The sequence below is a fragment of the Cyprinodon tularosa genome, unplaced genomic scaffold (assembly GCF_016077235.1).
Source record: "Cyprinodon tularosa strain WSP-4 unplaced genomic scaffold, ASM1607723v1 ctg338, whole genome shotgun sequence".
Lineage (NCBI taxonomy): Eukaryota > Metazoa > Chordata > Actinopteri > Cyprinodontiformes > Cyprinodontidae > Cyprinodon > Cyprinodon tularosa.
The window spans coordinates 95,238-117,029 of record NW_024039050.1 but is presented as its reverse complement, the minus strand read 5'-3'; the positions used below and the strand labels follow the sequence as shown (position 1 = coordinate 117,029).

Below are 21,792 nucleotides of genomic sequence, written 5' to 3'. Positions count from 1 at the left end.
ATCCAAAACATTTCTCCTTTGTAGGCTGAATTCCATCACTGATTCTTTTACCCGATTTAAAAATAAATTCTGAAACTAAAACAAAACACCATTCCTAATATTGGAATATTTTTGAAGCATCCATAAAAAATTTAACATATCCATAATATTTTTTATCTATATATTGTTGAACCATACTGGAACCTGAAATATCCTCCTTAGTTTTCTTTTAAAACATCAAATTTAAATCCATGTCAATAGCAGGTAAAAGAGATGGATGAGGCAATGATCTAATAACTGTTTTACTGAAGTTTATTTGAGATAATTCAAGATATTTTATAGTAATATCTTCTGTCCATCAAATGGTTAGGAAACTGTAAGAGTTGTTTGATTTTCCTGATTGTGTTTTTATTTATTTATTTTTTTTTTTTTTTCATTTAACCGGATGTAGTATTTGGAACGAATGCTTACATATTAATGAACTGTAAAACATATGAACCTGAAAGGGAGAAATTGAGAAGAGTAGTTGAAATGACAGGCCAAGAATGGAGTCTTAAAGGATTATTGGGAAATAAAGGAAATATAAAGGATATTTATAGATTAAGGAAAGCATTATTTAGTTATCTTCAGAATGCAAAATTAAAAAATAGAATTTAATAGATGTAAAACAATGTTGCTACACACTCATGAACAGTAGGTGGCGGTATGCACCTTAAAGTTGCTTGCGATCCGCCATGATAGAAAAGAAGAAGAAGAAGGAAGGAATGCTTCATTGGATGAAAAGAAGCTGGGTGTGATTGGCTGATGGTATGGTTCATTTACATACATTGCTGAAGTTGCGAGCGCAGAGAGTCGAGCGAGCGGAGAAACAGCCGAGCGCACAGCTGGTGTTGAGCGCGGAGAGAGAGCAGGTCGAGCGAGCGCGAGCAGAGACGGATTCGAGCACGCGCAGAGATGAAACTGAGCGCGAGAACAGTGTGTTGAGAGGGTTTTTCAGAGTTGAGTGCGCGCCAGACCGGTTTTGCGCGCGCGCGTGTTGTCTCACTGCGCGCTCGGATTGGTTCCTGCGCGCTCAAACCGATGGCACAAATATCTCTCCATACACTACTGCTGCTAGTTTTGTTGCAAGGATGGAAAACCATCCACAGATCAAACAGGCAGCGCTTTGATGCAGGTATCTGAACTTTCTTCCATTATTTCCCCAAATCCTAAAAATATTAATCAGACCAAGGAACGATGGTGATGGAGGATGTGGGATTTCGGGGTTAGAGAGCTCAGCTCTGATGTCACTTCCTGCTTGGTTCCTCATGACTCAATAAACTCCTCCCAACAGAAACACGTCCACCATAGAAAGATTTCTTTATTGCGTTTCTATAATTTCATCATTGCAAGAAAACTTAAACCGCGCAGTGAAGTTGGTGAAGCGGCGATCTGAGCGTTCACTGTTCCTCCGTCACCTCATGCTACTATGTGACATTTGCTTCAGGATAAACATTTCATCATGAATGCTTATTATATATTAAGCCCATATAGTCCTTTTCTATATTGGGATAATACACTTAGAGCCCGTGTTGCTATACAAGGCTTATATAAGGCTTTTACATTTTTGAGGCTCCAGACAGGGAGAATAAACCCTTACTTTTCTCATTTAGTGGGGGAATAATAATTAGATAAACACAAGTCAAATGAAAATTTTGCCAAATAAAACAAAAAAATCGCAATTACAGTAGAGCCAGCAATACTTCACACGGCTATGTCAAGAGAGGGCTGCTGCAGACGGGCTAACGTTAGCCCTGGCTGTGGTTAGACCCGGAGGTCCACTGGTTGCCACGGTCCTCTCAACATCAGAACTTTTTTATAAATTACGCACTAAATCAGTAAATGGGCCATATAGTGACAATTCAAAGTATAATCATTTCGCCTCAAATGATCTTAAAACATACTTTTATAAATGGTTTAAGGAACCAAGCTCTTCAAGGATCATTTTTCAGAGGGTTGTGTGTAGAGATGACTTGTTTGACTCCAGATCCCCCATCTCTGTCTTATGGCAGTCAGGACACTCTGACTGTGGGGTCATCCAAAGAATAGCCTCCCCACACTATGACTGGCCCACCATGCTAAAGGTGCTAGAGGATGTTGCAGGCAACATAACATGATGTCTTCAGACTCTGTAACGTCTGTCACATAATAGTGAGTCAGTGTGAAGCTGCTTTCATCCATGAAGCGCACAGGACACCAATAGCAAATCTGCCAGTTTTGTGTTTCCTAGCAAATGGCGCAGTTTTATTGTTTTGTGCTCCCTTAATTTGTTTTTAATCACAGTACATAAACTTCACACAGAAAGGATAGAATCTGGGATTGAACCCAGGACCTTCCTGTTGGAAGGTAACGACACCTATAGATTAAACTGTAGCAGAGAAAAGTCTTACTTGATGTATGTGTTGGCGTTGCCTTCAGGAAAGACATAAGGGTGTTTCTTCCTGAACACGTGGCCCACACGACTGCAGGGCAGGATCTCCAAACTGCCGCCACACTGCCAAACTCGGAACGAGATCTCTGCAGACAAAAAGACACATTTTAATCCTATTCTGTCATGATTCGTTTTCTTAGATCTGGCTGACTCTATAAAAAAAAAGCTTACAAAAGTCTGTATTATGAAAGTCTGGAAATAATAATTTTTCAACTGAAAGTTAGAAAAGAGAGACATTATGTTGAGCTCTTCAACTATGCTAGGAGCCATGAGCAGCAGCATATACACAATGCATAATTACAATGCATAAAAACAATATTTTCGCCTAACAGAAAACTGGATCTATTGGAATCATTGAAGGCCAATGGGGAGATTTTATGTTGTGAAAACATACCAATAATTCTCACATTCAAAACACTAACTACACAAGAAAAAGGGATGCATATTCAAAATGGCTCCGCTGTGTCCCGTATCTCTGTTGCTCTTACTTATGAGTGTTAAGCTGGGGTTCAAATTCAATACCTTGGATAGTATTACAGTACCTTTACAAGCATAGAAAGGTTTACATTCTCTCTCGCTCCACATTTAAAGCAATATTAAAACTAAAAGATTTCGAATGATTTTCATATATGGGAGAGGTTGCACATGATCAATGCCCCATAACAGAATATTTCAGCACTGATCAGCACATAGAACACACATCCCTTCAGGCTCAAAGGAGGCTTCAGTTTTACTGATGCTTTTTGGATTGAATGCAAATGAAGTTAAAGCATTATTGTAGGTTTCAGGGATGACCTGAGGACCAACTGAGCCTAAACAATGAGATCAGCACATTACCACAAAAGACCATCTCAGAATACTGGTTGGCTGTTAGCTGCTGATGTGGCTTAAGTTAAGATATGCTAAGAGATTTCTATAGGAACTAATTTGTAAACAGGTGTCTGTTTAAAACGAGATCTTGGATCTCATTGAGACTGTCTGTATAAATAAAGGTTAAATTGATAAGAAAATGTTTTTGTTTTTATTATTCTAGAATATCTTTATGTAATCTAAGATCAAAATATTGAATAATTAATTGATTAGTCCTGTAGTGGAGAAATCAATCACTGAACAATCTCAAAACAGCAATATTTATAAAACCTTTAACCAGTTTGTAAAAACACCGAAGGGAGGAACTAAAAAGGCATTTTAGCATTAAGGTCCATCTAAGAGTACAAAAAATATGTATATTTAAAAAAATAAGAAATAAAAAAAAAAACGACCTTTTAAATCTGGACTGAAAAAGTCAACTGTTTAGAGATTCTTTAAAACAAAGTTTGCGTGGGTTGTTTTTGTTTTTTTGTTTTTCTCTTCCTCCACCACCAGGTGGTGCCCTGTCCTCGTTGGTCCTCCTGCACACCTGCGGCTGGTTGACTTATCACTGAGGAGTATTTGAGCAGTGGACTGTCACTACCTCGAGGCCAGAGTGTTTGCCAGTTTTGGGTACTCTAGCCAAGCTGAGATCAGCTGAGTCTAACTTGAGCTTTGTTTCTCTGAGTCTAATATTGTTTTTGTCTTTGTTCTTCGGCAGAAATCCTTCCTGCAGACTGGATGCTTGGGCTTCTACCCCCTGGAAGGATTGTTTGTTCACAAACTGAGCAGGGGAAAAACTTCTACACGTACCATTCAAGTTCCCACAGAAATCCAAGTGGCAGTCCGCTCCATTGCTCCTCACGGTCTAACCAAGTCCAACCTGGAGTGGAAAGCTAATTCCCGTTAATGTGAGTCCCGTTTCCGCTGTTTTCAAGAACTCAGTCCAAATTCCTACGGAACCTGAACCAACCCCTGTGAACTTCCCTTCTTACTTCCAGTTCTGGTTCACCAGCTCTCTGAGTTCCAGAATCCATCTGGAATTGCTTGCTTCAATAAACCTGTTAAACTTTTTCTCCTGGTTCTCTGAGTGGTTTACTGCATGTGGGTCAGAACTCTTAAAAACATCATGACATTCTGGTTCATTAAAGTTTTCCAAAGAATTCCCAGTGTTCCGAAAAATATTTCAAAATATTTAGCCTCCTCTGTCATTTTGAAACAAATATTGCGAATGTTCCTGTCTGTATTGTTACAGTCTATGAGAATCTGTATCTATCGACACTATGGGGGCAGCCATGATGGATCACATACGTAAGGGGTCGTAGTATATCAACATGAAAATATAAAACCCTAATTTAAAGAAAACTCTTCTTTGATGTCAGTTATGTTTTCCTAAAGATCTGAAATGAAAAGATGGAAAATAAATAAAACCCTTAATATAGAACAAAAAAAAATAAGCTATTAGAAACTTGGACTTAATTGAAGGAGTGAATGGGAGGCTTTAAATCCATAGAGATAAGTTAGGGGGACTTAGACTGGATTATCTTCATGCTAATCTGTTTTATCTAAAAAGAACTTTGCGATCTAGATGTCAGAAGAGAAAATTTTAAATTAAAGTTAGAAGAATCCTGTTAGTTATTTGCTACTTAGCCTCTTTTGTTGGATATATTGGTGGCTGTTTTCTATCTTTCTCTGATTGTGAAGTAGATCAAGCCTTCCTGAATATTTGATGATTTGCTTACAGACTCTGATGAATTTAGCTTTTTCTGGTGCTCATTCATCATTTCATCAACACTCTGCTTCCATGGCCTCCTTAAACGTTGGCTGCATCCCTGTTCTAAATGCAGCAGCAGCTCATGTACAACATACAACTGACTTTGCTGTTTCAAAACAATGTTTGTGCGCACATTAATTCATAAAGCGTCTGTGGGTGAGTTCAGGCCGGGAGGGTGAACAAGTGTCCCCAAACGAACGGAAGCTGGGAACTCTGAAAGTTTTAAGCCAAGAAAAGAAGGAGTGCTGCAGAGGAAGTGGAAATTAGAGCACGGGCCGAGTTTGATGAGTCGGAGGCAGGCATGGAAGAAGAGATGAAACACCAGACAGAACAAAGGAGAACGAGAGGAGTCAGCAAGATGGGGAGATAACTGACACAGAGCGGGGAGACTGACAGAGACATGACAGAGAGCAAATGAGAGTGTGTGCCAGCGAGGGAGGAAAACAGGCTAATAGTGTTTCACTGATCTGAGAAAAGCAGCAGCGAAGAAGCCAGACAGCTCCAACACACACAGATGGTGGACTCAGAACGACTGGAGGCAGGTCGCAGGAGGAGAGCCAGATGTTACTGCGAGAAGAATGTCTGTTCCTGCCTTTTATCAGATGAGGGGAAAGTTCACCTTCAACTATCTGATACTGAAGGACTTCTGCATTCTTAGCACTAAACTAATAAACTTAATCACTCTGCTTACGTCACATAGTTCCTTACATTTTATGGCTGATGTTCCTTTAATCCCAGTAACATACTGTCTTGTTATTTGTTTCTAAAATCTTAGAGTGGTTTAATGAGGAAAGAAGAAATTTTGAAGAAATAATCCAAAATATATCTTTTTATTTTTCTAAATATATATGGACAATATTAAGAGAAACGTTTCTCTAATGTTTGCAAGCAAATTACATTGTAAATAAGAATCAAATAAAGGTAATACAGATATGAAACTTTGAAGAAATAAATTTGTTAATCAAAAAAAGGGTTTCGAGAGTAACTTTGGTGTTTTCTCTGAAAAAAGAAAAAAACAAACTACCTAGAAAAAACAAAACCCTTCATGTCAGATTTGGCTTACATTAAAATAAGTAGATTCTATAAACCCTGTATTTTATTTCAAGGAAAAGAAAAAGTTATTTGCACAAATTGTCTTAACTTCTAGTAACTTGTCTAGAGAGAAGAAGTCTGAGGGCCAAAGCTAAACAGTTCAGCAACAGTTTATAAACATTCATAGTTCACGCGCTAATTAATATTATTATAATAATTAGTAGCAAGAAGGTTCTGGGTTCGATTCCTGGCCCAGGGTCTTTCTGCATGGAGTTTGGATGTTCTCCCTGAGAATGCGTGGGTTCTCTCTGGGTACTCCGGCTTCCTCCCACAGTCCAAAAACATGACTGTAAGGTTAATTGGCTTATCTAAAATTGTCCTTAGGTGTGAGTGTGTGCCTTAATGGTTGTTTGTCCTGTGTGTTCCTGTGTTGCCTTGCGATGGACTGGCGACCTGTCCAGGGTGTACCCCGCCTCTCGCCCATTGACTGCTGGAGATAGGCACCAGCACCCCTCGCGACCCCAATTGGGACAAGCGTGTAAGATAATGGATGGATGGATGGATGGATGGATGGATGGATGGATGGATGGATGGATGGATGGATGGATATAATAATTAGTAACTGCAGAGCATAACCATGTTGCTTCTATAAGAGTTATTATATTGGCTGCCAAAGGGTATAAACTTCCATCCTTGCAGGTAAAACAGAAACATGTCTACAGTATACAGTGCCATATATTTATATATTGATCATAAACTGATCAATACTTTAAAGGTGAAACAGTAAAATGATCAGTATTAAAAAAACAAACAAAAAAACCCAAAGAAAATTGAGCCAAACCATATTTTGTTCATTTTTGTTTACATATTATTGTTACTGTTGATAGTTAATCTTTTAACATCATCAGATCTTGTTAATAAATCCTGTTTGACTCCTTTCTGCTGCGCTACTGGTCCCAGTCAGAGACCCTGGAAGCCAAAGCCTGCAGGTTAAAACAGCATCTAAAGGTCAAACTGGTAATATGGAGTCTCTATGTTGAAGCACAGGAACCCCTTTGGTCAAAGAAATCTAAAAAGTTTGACCTACTGGATCAATCTATGCACAGGTTCGTTAACAGGAACCTCTGAGCTCTGGAAAATGAAACAGAAACTGCCTAAAAAGGCAAAAATCTAAAAACCTATTTGAAAGCAACATTTTATGATGAAGACACTGTGACTCACGGTGTGTCAGGGTTTATCCTCATTTGTTTGATGGAGTTATTTGCTAACTAAAATAGTAATTATTACAGCTGAATAATATTCAAATGCTCCGAAACAGATGGTATGAAGGGGGTTTGGCGGAGATGGGTAGTGGATAAACTTTCACAAGTGCACCTCGGTCTGCCTCAGCTTACAGACAGCCAGAGAACATTCTTCTGTTGCTGATATATTGGTTATCAATGTCTTCTCAGATAAACTTCTTCAGGTTAACAAATTCTTTTTTCACAGTAATAAGACTAAAAGCCTGATGAAGAAGGGGTTAAGCTATCAGAGCCTATTTACGAACGCCACAGTCCTCATTTCAGGTTCCAGTCCTGAAACATTGACCTTTACCGCACATCTTCCTCCCGTCTCTTCGTCCCATTCCTCTCTGCATGCTCTGAAAATATTATTATACCCAAAAAGGTCACAAGAAGCTAAAGAAAACTTAAAAAAAAATAAATCAAATGTTTTTATTCAGTTGTCTGTTTCTTCTTCTGCAAGAAGAAATAACCTCATTATTGCCTAAAGAAACGTCTTAATCTGATTCTTTTCCAAATGATTGATATTGTCGGCGTTCCTCCAGCACCATCATTGATGTAACCATCAGAAAGACAAGTTACATCAAGCGCTCACATATCAAAGCCCAATAAAAGGTCACTTACAGTGCTCCAGACTGATGATGTCATCGATGTAAGTGATGTAATCCTCTAATATGTTTCAACATCTACTTTTCCCATCGAGCATGCAACTATGTGTCAGGTCTAAGCACCTAAAATCATACATAAATGCAGGGAAAGAAAGAAGGCACAGAGACAATTAATTTAGTTTACTCGCGTGGAGAGTTGGAAGAGACTGCAGAGTTTACAAGTCTCAACCCACTCTGCAGTTCCAGCGTTCTCCTGGCTATTTATTGGAATCAGTGGTCCCATCTGAGACTACACAAATCTCAGGGTTCAGTCAAAGTTTAAGTTGTTGAAGCTGTTCACCAAAGTTCAGCAGGTCGAATGCTGCTCGTAGATCAACCACAACCTACCCAAAAGCAAATCTACAAATCACAGTACACTTCAGAAAAGATGGCTATAAACACATGCACATAGCACACAGCTTTATGCATGATAACACTACACAGATACATTTATATACAATTATTCTAACATTATACTTGAGTTTATAAAAAATTGTTCATTCGTGTTACACTTTTACACAGAAACAAATAGTCCTTTTCTAACTCTTGCTCCAGTTTGTGTTTTGGTCTGGACTTTGACTCTAACACAATGATGTACTTTGTTAAAAATTATTTTGTGGAACTAGAAAATGTGAGCAACACTTTACCGTCGCCAACATCACATTGGAAGAGCAAAGGCTGCATTCTGGAAGTGCAAAGAACTGATGAGAAACAACCTTCCACTGAAACTCAAAAAGAAAATGCTCAAAAGCCTAGTGCTCTCACTAGTCCGCTACGGCTCCGAGTGTTTTGCCCTGACGAAGCAGACCAAGAAGAGAATCACGTCCTTCGAGCTTCCATGCTACCGGCGCACTCTCAAAAACAGTTTGATGGAGATGTTACGCAACAAGAAAGTGCTACAAAGAATGGGAGCAGAAAGACCGACTCTGCTAGACAAGATCATCAAAAGAAAGTTCCTGTACTTTGGTCATGTCAGCGGGGCCTAATCTGGTCTGGACTTGAAAATGATCGTGGCTCAAGGACATGCCAAACAGGGACGAGGCTGATAACACACAACATGGATAGACGAGACAGAAGTGATCACAGGGGAGAAGGACGTAAAGAGGAACATGTCGAAGGCCGAGAACAAGGAAGAATGGCTCGATGCATTGGAGACCCCCGATCAAAACCGGTCAGGGTGAAGAGTAAGAGTAGTCAAATGATTTCATGTTAACTCTGGATGTTTGTTTCAGGTGGTTTCCCTGCTGGAAGTCTGACATCTTCTGAAGCCTTCATCGGGTGTAATTTGCAGAGCTGCACTGAATTTACCTCATTTCATCTTCTAATTACCTCTTAAAGCGTTAGTTATATGTGGCATGATTTGTTAAAAAATAAATAACTTAACAGCAATGCATCCTACCCTCATCTATGGTCATGAACTCTGGGTCATGACCGAAAGAACGAGATCGTGGATACAAGCGGCCGAAATGGGTTTCCTCCGTAGGGTGGCTGGGCTCTCCCTTAGAGATAGGGTGAGAAGCTCGGTCATCCGAGAGGACTCGGAGTAGAGCCGCTGCTCCTCCACGTCGAGAGGAGCCAGTTGAGGTGGCTCGGGCATCTGGTTAGGATGCCTGGACGCCTCCCTGGTGAGGTGTTCCGGGCACGTCCCTCCGGGGGGAAGACCCAGGACACGCTGGAGAGACAATGTTTCTCGGCTGGCCTGGGAACGCCTTGGGGTTCCTCCTGAGGGGCTAGAAGAAGTGGCTGGGGAGAGGGAAGTCTGGCCTCCCTTCTTAAGCTGCTGCCCCCGCGACCCGACCCCGGATAAGCGGAGGAAGATGGATGGATGGTAATGCATCCTTTTCCCTTAAAATCTATTAATGTTCCAAAACGCAACAGATTGTGACTGACTGTATTTTCGTTATTTTTTTCTTATCCAAGTGCGATCACTCACCAAAGTTTTCTCCACCCCAGATGTCCATTGCCGTGTCGTATTTCCCCAGATGATTGAACCAGGACCTGTCAATCACAAAAAGCCCGCCTGCGATGATCGGGGTCCTGTTGGGTAAAAGCAAAAGGATTTGAAAATTGACCAAAAAGGAAATAGATTTGAAAAATACAGATAATTTAAAAATCATCCCAAAAAGAAATGCTGCATTTTGTATAATATTTAATCTAATAAAAACTAAACTATCTTCAGTTATTTTGCAAATAGTATTTTTTTTTTATCAGAATAAATCAACTCTGTTTGCTGTTTACAGACACACAAACAAACACAGATTCAAACAAACCCAGTGAATCAGGAGCTGGGCAGAGTGACAAGCTGAAGGCCAACACACGCCATCAAATAGCCTCTCTTTATTAACAATTATCCAGCAAACGGCCCTCCGTGTAGCTCTGTGTGTGTCCGCACTGACATAAAAACCTTTAACAGCCTCCGTTTGTCCTTGTGTGTTTAGAGGAATGTGACTGTATGAGTGCCTGAGTCTGAGGCTGCAGAAAGAGGGACATTAAATGATGCAATATAACTTGCCGAGCACATTAAATAAGACAGAATTTGTGGGTGTTTCCATTTGTCCTCTCTATTAATAAGAGCTGATAAAGAAAGGATGCAATATATTAGGAGTTTCAAGGCTGATCAGACATCACTTAAAGCAAAGGGGTTGTTATTTGAACTTACAGAGACAACCTGAAGACTGCAATAACTGCTACAATCTACTTGTTTCTACACAAGAAAAAACAGGGTGGTAACTCCAGACGTGCACCGGCCAGGATTAAACACCTTAAATTAATATGTTGGTAGGATTTGACCTATAGTTTTAAATCTGCAGTTTATCAAACAGAAAGCATTGTTTTTATGAAGAAATGTGGCGGCAGCATCATGGTTTGGGGTAGCTTCACCAGCCAGACTGACTTCCTGCATATAAATCCTTTATGAAACGAGGAGGTACAGCCCAATTTCACAGGTGGGAAAAATAAGGTCAACAAATAACAGGCTATATTATTCAGATAACTACGGATATGATGAATAATAACATTAATTGAACTTTATTGATCTCAGATTGGAGAAAATTACCTCTGCATTTAACCCATCCCCTTCAGGAGCAGTGTGGGGTTAAGGGTCTTGCTCAGAAACCTAGAGTGGCTGTCTGTGGGATTGGGGCTCGAACCCAGAACCTCAGGATTCCAAACTATATGCCCTAACCATTAAGCTTCCACATCCGCAAAGAAAAGAAAATCAAAAGTAGGGAGCAGATGTTTAGATGTTCCCAGACAGTCAGTAGCTCAGCTCAGTCTCTGCAGTTTGATTGCATCTGGAACTGAAATAAGCTGCTGGCATCCAGGTGAAGATAACAAAGTCATAGTGAACAAGTTATGGTCCAAATTAGTCGCATCAGTTTAGCACTAATAAATAAACACTTTACTTCCTGTATAACTGAGTTTGATTCAGAATCCAGAGCAGCAGTTGCTCGTCTCCCAGATGAAAAAGAATGATGAGTAATATTGTCTGGATCCTCTTGTTGATAATTAGCCCTGTCTAAGTTTGCCAAGGTCAGTGCAGCAATAACAGGTCAAAGCAAGGAGTTGCTGGGTTTTACTGATTGCTGCGATCAAGACATGCATCATTTGTCATCTACACAACAGCAGGACACTTCAGCGGCATAAATAGCCAGAGCTGTCACAGAAAATATGAATGATACTATAATTTATTTCGTAGCTGTGTCAGATTGTAGATTTTTTTGACAGAGTCATCTTTCTTTTCTGTATTTTTCTGACTTACAATCTTTAAGAACTTCCTAAAAACATTTTTTTAAAGTTATATATAATGTGTTTTTTTTCCTTGGCTGTATTATGACTTTATATCAGCTTGAAAGTCTTGATCAAACATATAAACTGTGTTCATCCATATTTCTAAAGATTGAGGCAAAGATTGCAGAGACATACAGGTGCTGGTCATAAAATTAGAATATCATGAAAAAGTAGATTGATTTCAGTAATTCCATTTAAAAAGTGAAACTTGTATATTATATTCATACATTACATACAAACTCATATATTTCAGATGTTTATTTTGTTTAATTTTGATGATTACAAATGACAACAAATGAAAATCTCAAATTCATCATATCAGAAAATTAGAATATTGTGAAAAGGTTCAAAATTGATGGCCCCTGGTGCCACACTCTAATCAGCTAATTAACTCAAACCACCTGCAAAAGCCTTTAAATGGTCTTTCAGTCTAGTTCTATAGGCTACACAATCATGGGGAAGACTGCTGACTTGACAGTTGTCCAAAAGACGACCATCGACACCTTGCACAAGGAGGGCAAGACACAAAAGGTCATCGCTAAAGAGGCTGGCTGTTCACAGAGCTCAGTGTCCAAGCACATTAATAGAGAGGCGAAGGGAAGGAAAAGATGTGGTCGAAAAAAGTGTACAAGCAAGAGAGATAACCGCACCCTGGAGAGGATTGTGAAACAAAACCCCTTCAAAAATGTGGGGGAGATTCACAAAGAGTGGACTGCAGCTGGAGTGAGTGCTTCAAGAACCACCACACACAGACGTATGAAAGACATGGGTTTCTGCTGTCGCATTCCTTGTGTCAAGCCACTCTTGAACCACAGACAGCGTCAGAAGCGTCTTGCCTGGGCTAAAGAGAAACAGGACTGGACTGCTGGTGAGTGGTCCAAAGTCATGTTCTCTGATGAAAGTAAATTTTGCATTTCCTTTGGAAATCAAGGTCCCAGAGTCTGGAGGAAAAGAAGAGAGGCACTTCATCCACGTTGCTTGAAGTCCAGTGTAAAGTTTCCACAGTCAGTGATGGTTTGGGGTGCCATGTCATCTGCTGGTGTTGGTCCATTGTGTTTTCTGAGGTCCAGGGTCAACGCAGCCACATACCAGGAAGTTTTAGAGCACTTCATGCTTCCTGCAGCTGACCAACTTTTTGGAGATGCAGATTTCATTTTCCAACAGGACTTGGCACCTGCACACAGTGCCAAAGCTACCAGTACCTGGTTGAAGGACCATGGTATCCCTGTTCTTAATTGGCCAGCAAACTCTCCTGACCTTAACCCCATAGAAAATCTATGGGGTATTGTGAAGAAGAAGATGCAATACACCAGACCCAACAATTCAGAAGAGCTAAAAGCCACTATTAGAGCAACCTGGGCTATCATAACACCTGAGCAGTGCCACAGACTGATCGACTCCATGCCACGCCGCATTGCTGCAGTAATACAGGCCAAAGGAGGCCCAACTAAATACTGAGTGCTGTACATGCTCATACTTTTCATGTTCATACTTTTCAGTTGGCCAACATTTCTATAAATCCTTTGTTTTTATTGGTCTTCAGTAATATTCTAATTTTCTGATATGATGAATTTGAGATTTTCATTTGTTGTCATTTGTAATCATCAAAATTAAACAAAATAAACATCTGAAATATATGAGTTTGTATGTAATGTATGAATATAATATACAAGTTTCACTTTTTAAATGGAATTACTGAAATCAATCTACTTTTTCATGATATTCTAATTTTATGACCAGCACCTGTATGCAGATTAGGATCTGTGGAATCCCTGAAAGGCAAGTGAAAAATAAAATATACAGACCTAAATATTTTTTTTTTCTTGTTCAACCCTAAAAGTAAAAAAAAAGAAAAACTATGCAGACTATAATATTTAAATTTAGTTTCTCAGCAAAAAAAAAAAAACATAAAAAAATACAAAACTAATTTTTAGCTGCAAATATTTCCAATTAACCAACATCTCACAAAAACGAAAAGAAAAACTTTTCAATTGTTAGTTTTCCTAGTTAAATATTTTTCTGTTTACCAAAATGTTACAAAGAAATAATTTAGTAACAAATACTGGACATTCATTTTTTGCCAATAGTTTTTAGATTTTTTTATTTTTTTTCCCCAAAAACCTCACAATAAATAAAAAAATATATATATCTTGGGTAATTGTGGTCATTTTTTTTTGCTCAACTAAAACCTTCACAAAACAAAAAACAAAAAAAAAAAAACATTATAACAATAACTTATTAAATTGAGGTTCTCAGTTATATTTTACTGTAAATCAACTAGAAGTATTTTTTTTTTTACACAGACTGCTGAAAGTGATTTATCAGAGAACATAAAGGTTATTACACATAAACAGAAGTAATTACACGTTTCTGGTAAAGAAAATACTGTTGAAATGAAATCTAAAAAGAACAATTGTTGAGAAATATGGTTAAAATCTTTTATCTTCAAAGTTTTCCAGGCTAAGGACCCCCAAACTGATGGAGAGATGGAGCGGGGACCCCCTAATTTTATATATTGTATGAAATTGTGTTATATTAAACTGGTTCTATAGTCACTCTATTACAGATGGAGTCATGTAATGGAACTAATTTCTCCCTGGGATTATTAAAGTATTTCTGATTCCTGGTTGATGGGACAGGTGTTGTGAATGAAACGGTGCCCAGCTTGAAAGAGCTCCTGTGTGTCGCTGAATGTGAGCATTGATGACTGAAAGACATCTTCTGCCTCCATTTATTTGTTTACTACTGTCTGTTGAATTCATGTTAATGTGTATTTGAAGATATTTCAATTAGTGGAAAAAATTGCAGGGGGAATATAAAAAAAAGGTTGAGGTTACAGCTATCCTATACCTGTTTGACCTATTTTCTCTGGTCCATTTGTCATTTATGTTGAAGACTATCTAAAAATATAAGTCATGTTTTTAGATATTTTATGCGTCAAATCTTGATATTCTTTCTCTGACTTTTTGAAGAACTAAAAAAATCTATAGTCTATGTTTCTGTTCTTACTATTAAACTTATTGGAACAACAATAACAAAACATTGTTTATATAATCTTCTAATTTCCACTCTTTTGTCAGATATTTGACTTATTTTTACTCAGAAACGCAGATCTGCATTGATGACTGAAAGACATCTTCTGCCTCCATTTATCTGTTTACTACAGTGTGTTGAATTAATGTTAATGTGGATTTAAAGACATTTCAATTAGTGGAAAATATTGCAGGGGGGAATGTAAGTCTAATTAACCAAAACTTTGCGACCCCCATGCAGTACATGGACCCCCTGTTGAAGACCTCTGGTCTAGACTAACTGCTGCATATTTTCTCTAGTTGTGCAGAAGTCTTGGCAATGTTTGTTAACCCTTTGCAAACAAATAAATGTCTTTAACTTCCTTTTTTACTGTTTTTTTTTTATATTTTACATGACAGTATCCTTTTTGATATATTTAAGCTATCAGGGAGTTTCTGTTCCATTGACGATCATATCTGGTGGTCAGGTAATGATCAGGGCGTGTTTTTTTGTTGTTCACCTATATTTATACAGGTTTTCTCATTGAGATAGAAGATCTCATTCACAAGGGAAACATGTTTTGATAAAAATAAACAAAACTGCAACAAAGTAAGTTTTTGACAAAAAGAGAGTTTTTACCCAAGGACATTTTTCTTTTTAAAGAGGTAGCTCAAACACAGGTTATTATTGATTAAACAAGAAGAGAATAAGTCTTTGCCAGAGGGCAGCGCTATTGTTTTGTTTTGTTTTTTTGTTTTCTGCACATGAATTAAATCATAAATTGGTCTACTAAAAATCATCTTTATTCAATACAAAATTTGTTAAATATTTTGAAGCATTAAAGTTTGACAAATAGACAACAAAAAAAATACATCAGTAGGAAAGCCTTTTGACAGTACTGTTAGTTTCGACCATTAAAAAAGCAATATAACACAACAGAAAAAGTTTATTAGGATCTAATTTTCTGTTTATCTCTTATAGTTGAAGAGTAGCTTTGATGAAAAATACAGAACACTCATCTTCCTGAGTAGGAATTTCTCAATCACTGCTAAATAAATACTAGTTTGTCCGGCTTTAACAGGTAGACTTGGATGATAAGCTTCTGCTGCTCGAACTGCTTGAAGGTGTTAGACACACATTGATTCTGCTGAGTTCACGTTCAAAAAAATAAGTGATTAAAATGTTCACATAAGAACCAAAACTTAAACCAACAGAAGAAGGTGATTATTCATAACAGGAAGAAGGGAATGCCAAAATTAACCGTTGGACGTTTAAAATCTGACTGCGACACGGAGATAAATTCTGTTTAGAACAACCTGGTGTCATGCCTTTTATGTGCAGAGGTTTAGTTTCTTTTAGCTGTGTGAGAAGTCTAATCCATAAATACCAAACCTAAGCTCAGATCAGATTAGATCAGCTATTAACTGTGTTCAATTAAATTAAATTCAGTTTATTTCTATAGCGCCAATTTACAACACGTAATCTCAAGGCACATTAAAATTGATTCAAAGTTTTCTATCAAAGGAAAACCAGTCGATTGCATCGACTCGTTGACTCAAATGCAATCCCTCACACTAAGCATGCTTGTAGCGACAGTGGAGAGGAAAAACTCCCTTTTATCAGGAAGAAACCTCCACCAGAATCAGGCTCATTGTGAGCGGCCATCTGCCGATGCCGACTGGGGTTCAAGGAGACAAAAGCAGAGATCGTTTTTGCAGTGTAGGACCTGCTACGCCTGGCTAGCTAGGCAGAGCATGTGTGGATCCAATGACTGACCAGTCACTGGGGTTCAAGGAGACAGAAGCAGAGATACAATAGGCAATTGTAAAAGGCGGCCCCGTATCATACCGTTTCAGGTCCTGACTAGTCATTAGTTGGACTGTAATTCCCAGAAGAAACACCCTTTCTGAAAAATTCATTCATATAGTGTCAAGACTGAAAGTGTTTGCATTACTTGATCGGCTGAGTTGGGTCGGTCCGACGCGCCTTTTGCTCAGGTGATAACTGCTCCCACTTAAAATGGAGACTCCAGTCAAACCCTAAGCAATGAAAACAAAGAAACAGCTGCTTAAATACAACATTTTGAATAAGTAAAAGGTAATGTTAATGTATCATAATAAGACCGATAAACATGTTACATTAGAGATTCCTTTAGTAGATGTTATAAGAAGTGAAAAGCTGATGAAAGAGAAACCAATTTATCCAACCAGAATGTAAAATACAGTTATTTGAAGAACTTGTTTAAAAGTAAAAGCCTCTTGTACAGACACATTTCTGCATTTAAAGGCTTTGGTGGCAGTAAACTCTCAAATTTATTTTGATTAAATTTAGGTGGAGGAATTTTAAAAGGAATTTATTAAGGTTGAGGGTTAGTCGCTTAGAATAACATCATATTCTAAGCTTAAAAAAGAAAAAAAAAATACCAGAAATGGAAAAGCAAATCATAAAAACTGAAAGAAATCCTTACTTACAAAGACATGTTGAATTAACCTCTAGAGCACAAAGTTTCTACACTTCTCAGAGAGTTGGGAGAACATAAAAGAACAATTTGTAGTCTAATATGAAGGTTTATGATGACCAGAGTCTATGAAGTTCAAGCCAACCACCAATACTGAATCACAGTTAGAGCCCAGTACTTTTTTTAACCACTGAAGGCATCCTTCTAACAGTAAAACCCACTGAATTCAAGCATGACGCAGTTTGTTATATCCTTGTATGTCATAAAACCATTTATTGGGTTCAAATTGGTGATTGACATTTTTAATAATAGGCTAAATTATAAAACGGGTGTTTCCCATTCTTAAATTTGATTGGCTGATCTGTTCCATTGCTGTTATAAAATACAATGTAATCAGCATTTAGACCCAATAAGACCGCAGCACAAATATCCCTACACTAGGGTCAACAGCGCAGCGCCACCGAGAGCATCTCTAGATATCACAGCCGGGCAAGGCAGCACAAAAACTTCACAATGCTGTTTACCAAAATCGATATCTGCAAATCACAGTATTAAAGGTTTTATGCAAAAAAATCCATAAAACCTTTATAACTGTTGTCTCCTGAAAAATGAGATTGTATCATTATCATTATCATCATTGTAAAAATAGGAGAGGATTGTGATTGGCTTTTATAAACAGCCATTTGTTAGGAATCCAGTTTGTGTGGTCTGTTTGTGTGTTTCCTTCTCTCCACCACCAGGTGGTGCCCTGTCCTCATTGGGCCTCCCTGCACACCTGCGGCTCATTGGACCATTACTGGAGGAGTATTTGGGCAGTGGGCTGTCACTACCTCGGTGCCAGAGTGTTTGCCAGTTTTGGGTACTCTAGCCAAGCTGAGATTAGCGGAGTCTAACCTAGCACTGTTTCTCTGAGTCTAATGAGTTTTTTGTCTTTGCTCTTCGGTAGGAATAACTGAGTTTACACAGAGCAGGGGAAAACCTCCACATGATCCGTTCAAGTTCCCTTCGGAAATCCAAGTCACAGTCTGCTCCATTATTCCTCCGGCTCCAACGTATGTGTACCTGTCTGCTCTCCAATGAGTTCCCTCTTTTCTGTATAACCCCACACAGACTGGAATCAAGGATTGACAAGAGCCCCCTCAAACGTGAGTCCCTCTCTTGCAAAATTCAAACCGCAGTCTCGATTCACACCGTCCCTGAACTGATCTCTGTGATCTTCCCTTCTGACTTTCCACTTCCGGTTCACCAGTTCACTGAGTTCCAGATCCAACCCCTCTTCTCATTCCAACAAATAAATCTGTTGAACTTTTCTCTTTGGTTCTCTGAGTGGTTACTCTGCAGCTGGGTCAGATTCGTTAAACCGATCATGACACCATTTTAATTTTGTTCTAGAAGGACTGTTTCATTTTGTTGTGTGGGGATATATGTATTTTTAATTTATTTAATTTGCAATATGTAGGTAGGTAACTGTTTCAAAAAGGAAACATCAAAAATGACACTTGAGTTCCTTGATCTTCATCCTTATTTAGTAAAAGTTGAGGATTATCTAATCTCACATTTTTGGAATCTGACACAAAACATTTGTGTTTTCATCTTCAGTTGGAGAAAATTCAGATCCATCCACTCACTGCTGTGGTGGACACATTAATTCAGAGACTATAATGGCCTTTGGAACTGTGGTGATGGCGAAACATATCTTGCTGGCATATGCATTGTAACAGTTAGGTCAATATTACAGAAAAAAGAGCAGTGAAGTGAGTTGCACGTTTTAAATATCCAATAAATTTAGTTACATTTCATGATTGTGTCCCAAAAATTGTTGATTCTTCACAAAAAAATACATTTGCATATCTTTGTGTTTGAAGCTTCAAATGTGGCAAAAATTTGAAAAGTTATATATATATCCATCTTCTAAACTTCTTTATGTTAGGAGTCAACTTTTTATCTACAGTTAAAACCCCTTTATGAAATCAACTCTGACCACTGACCACTTTCTACATCGCTGAAATGGCAGCTGGAGACGACAATTATCACCTTTGACTGGCATTGATTGCAGTTACCAAGTGCAGAGGACAAAGATAAGGCAGACTAATAGCAGGAGAGATGAACTATAAAGCTTTTACAGGTGCTGGTCATAAAATTAGAATATCATGAAAAAGTAGATTGATTTCAGTAATTCCATTTAAAAAGTGAAACTTGTATATTATATTCATACATTACATACAAACTCATATATTTCAGATGTTTATTTTGTTTAATTTTGATGATTACAAATGACAACAAATGAAAATCTCAAATTCATCATATCAGAAAATTAGAATATTACTGAAGACCAATAAAAACAAAGGATTTATAGAAATGTTGGCCAACTGAAAAGTATGAACATGAAAAGTATGAGCATGTACAGCACTCAGTATTTAGTTGGGCCTCCTTTGGCCTGTATTACTGCAGCAATGCGGCGTGGCATGGAGTCGATCAGTCTGTGGCACTGCTCAGGTGTTATGATAGCCCAGGTTGCTCTAATAGTGGCTTTTAGCTCTTCTGAATTGTTGGGTCTGGTGTATTGCATCTTCTTCTTCACAATACCCCATAGATTTTCTATGGGGTTAAGGTCAGGAGAGTTTGCTGGCCAATTAAGAACAGGGATACCATGGTCCTTCAACCAGGTACTGGTAGCTTTGGCACTGTGTGCAGGTGCCAAGTCCTGTCGGAAAATGAAATCTGCATCTCCAAAAAGTTGGTCAGCTGCAGGAAGCATGAAGTGCTCTAAAACTTCCTGGTATGTGGCTGCGTTGACCCTGGACCTCAGAAAACACAATGGACCAACACCAGCAGATGACATGGCACCCCAAACCATCACTGACTGTGGAAACTTTACACTGGACTTCAAGCAACGTGGATGAAGTGCCTCTCTTCTTTTCCTCCAGACTCTGGGACCTTGATTTCCAAAGGAAATGCAAAATTTACTTTCATCAGAGAACATGACTTTGGACCACTCACCAGCAGCCCAGTCCTGTTTCTCTTTAGCCCAGGCAAGACGCTTCTGACGCTGTCTGTGGTTCAAGAGTGGCTTGACACAAGGAATGCGACAGCAGAAACCCATGTCTTTCATACGTCTGTGTGTGGTGGTTCTTGAAGCACTCACTCCAGCTGCAGTCCACTCTTTGTGAATCTCCCCCACATTTTTGAATGGGTTTTGTTTCACAATCCTCTCCAGGGTGCGGTTATCTCTCTTGCTTGTACACTTTTTTCGACCACATCTTTTCCTTCCCTTCGCCTCTCTATTAATGTGCTTGGACACTGAGCTCTGTGAACAGCCAGCCTCTTTAGCGATGACCTTTTGTGTCTTGCCCTCCTTGTGCAAGGTGTCGATGGTCGTCTTTTGGACAACTGTCAAGTCAGCAGTCTTCCCCATGATTGTGTAGCCTATAGAACTAGACTGAAAGACCATTTAAAGGCTTTTGCAGGTGGTTTGAGTTAATTAGCTGATTAGAGTGTGGCACCAGGGGCCATCAATTTTGAACCTTTTCACAATATTCTAATTTTCTGATATGATGAATTTGAGATTTTCATTTGTTGTCATTTGTAATCATCAAAATTAAACAAAATAAACATCTGAAATATATGAGTTTGTATGTAATGTATGAATATAATATACAAGTTTCACTTTTTAAATGGAATTACTGAAATCAATCTACTTTTTCATGATATTCTAATTTTACGACCAGCACCTGTACAAGAGATTGGCCTTTGAAGTCTTCTGGAATGATAATACGCTGAATTATTTTCTGGAAATTTTGTTTCAGCTCATAAGCAGCTACATAAACCTACCAGGCCTCAAACGTTAAGGATCCTCAGGATTTTTTTTCTATATGATAAATCAGTGATGATAAGTATTATAGAATACTTTATTCATTTACAATCTGCTTCATAATTAACAAACATATTTTAATTTTGCCTTAAATCATAATATCATAATTTGAAACCCATACATTGACAGCTTATGTCATGGTTCGACATTAATAGTGGTGATTAGGGGAAAAGTTGACAGACTGAAAAAGGTTTAGCTACTGAAGGTCTCTTAAGAAAGTAAAGCAAAAATTTGGTTTAATTGTACTTAATATGACTCGAAAAGAAAGAGCAAAATTAATCCCTTTCACAGAGTTGTTAGGGCAGAGAATATATAATCTAATATCTTTCAAAGAAGAGTTCAAGGATGCTGGTGAAGGTCAACATCAACTATTACATACCTGTTTACCCTCCAGAAGTCCAGGAGCAACACTTTAGGCCGAAATGACTTTTATTTTACATTAGCACAAACATAAATGCTCGTAATGCTCGCTAATCGGCCGAAGTTCAGGTGATTGGCTACGTCGCCAACCGACCATTCTAAAGACAAGCGATGGTAAGGAAAACGTTTTTCTCTTAGCGGTTGTCTCCTTCACTTGGTCCATTGGAGGTAGGAAGATGAAACAGACCTTCTAGGCCTAAATTAAAATAGC

The 21,792-nt window shown here is 38.5% G+C and overlaps 1 protein-coding gene across 1 annotated transcript in view; it reads right to left on the bottom strand.

Moving 5' to 3' along the window:
• Positions 1–21,792, bottom strand: part of galnt14 (UDP-N-acetyl-alpha-D-galactosamine:polypeptide N-acetylgalactosaminyltransferase 14 (GalNAc-T14)) — a 119,754-nt gene that overhangs the window by 42,959 nt on the left and 55,003 nt on the right. The window contains exons 6-8 of the mRNA XM_038294287.1: positions 16,787–16,871; positions 9,965–10,068; positions 2,409–2,535 (exon numbers count right to left, since the gene is read on the bottom strand). Of these exons, the coding sequence (XP_038150215.1) occupies positions 2,409–2,535; positions 9,965–10,068; positions 16,787–16,871 (316 nt within the window). The remainder of the gene's footprint in view (positions 1–2,408; positions 2,536–9,964; positions 10,069–16,786; positions 16,872–21,792) is intronic.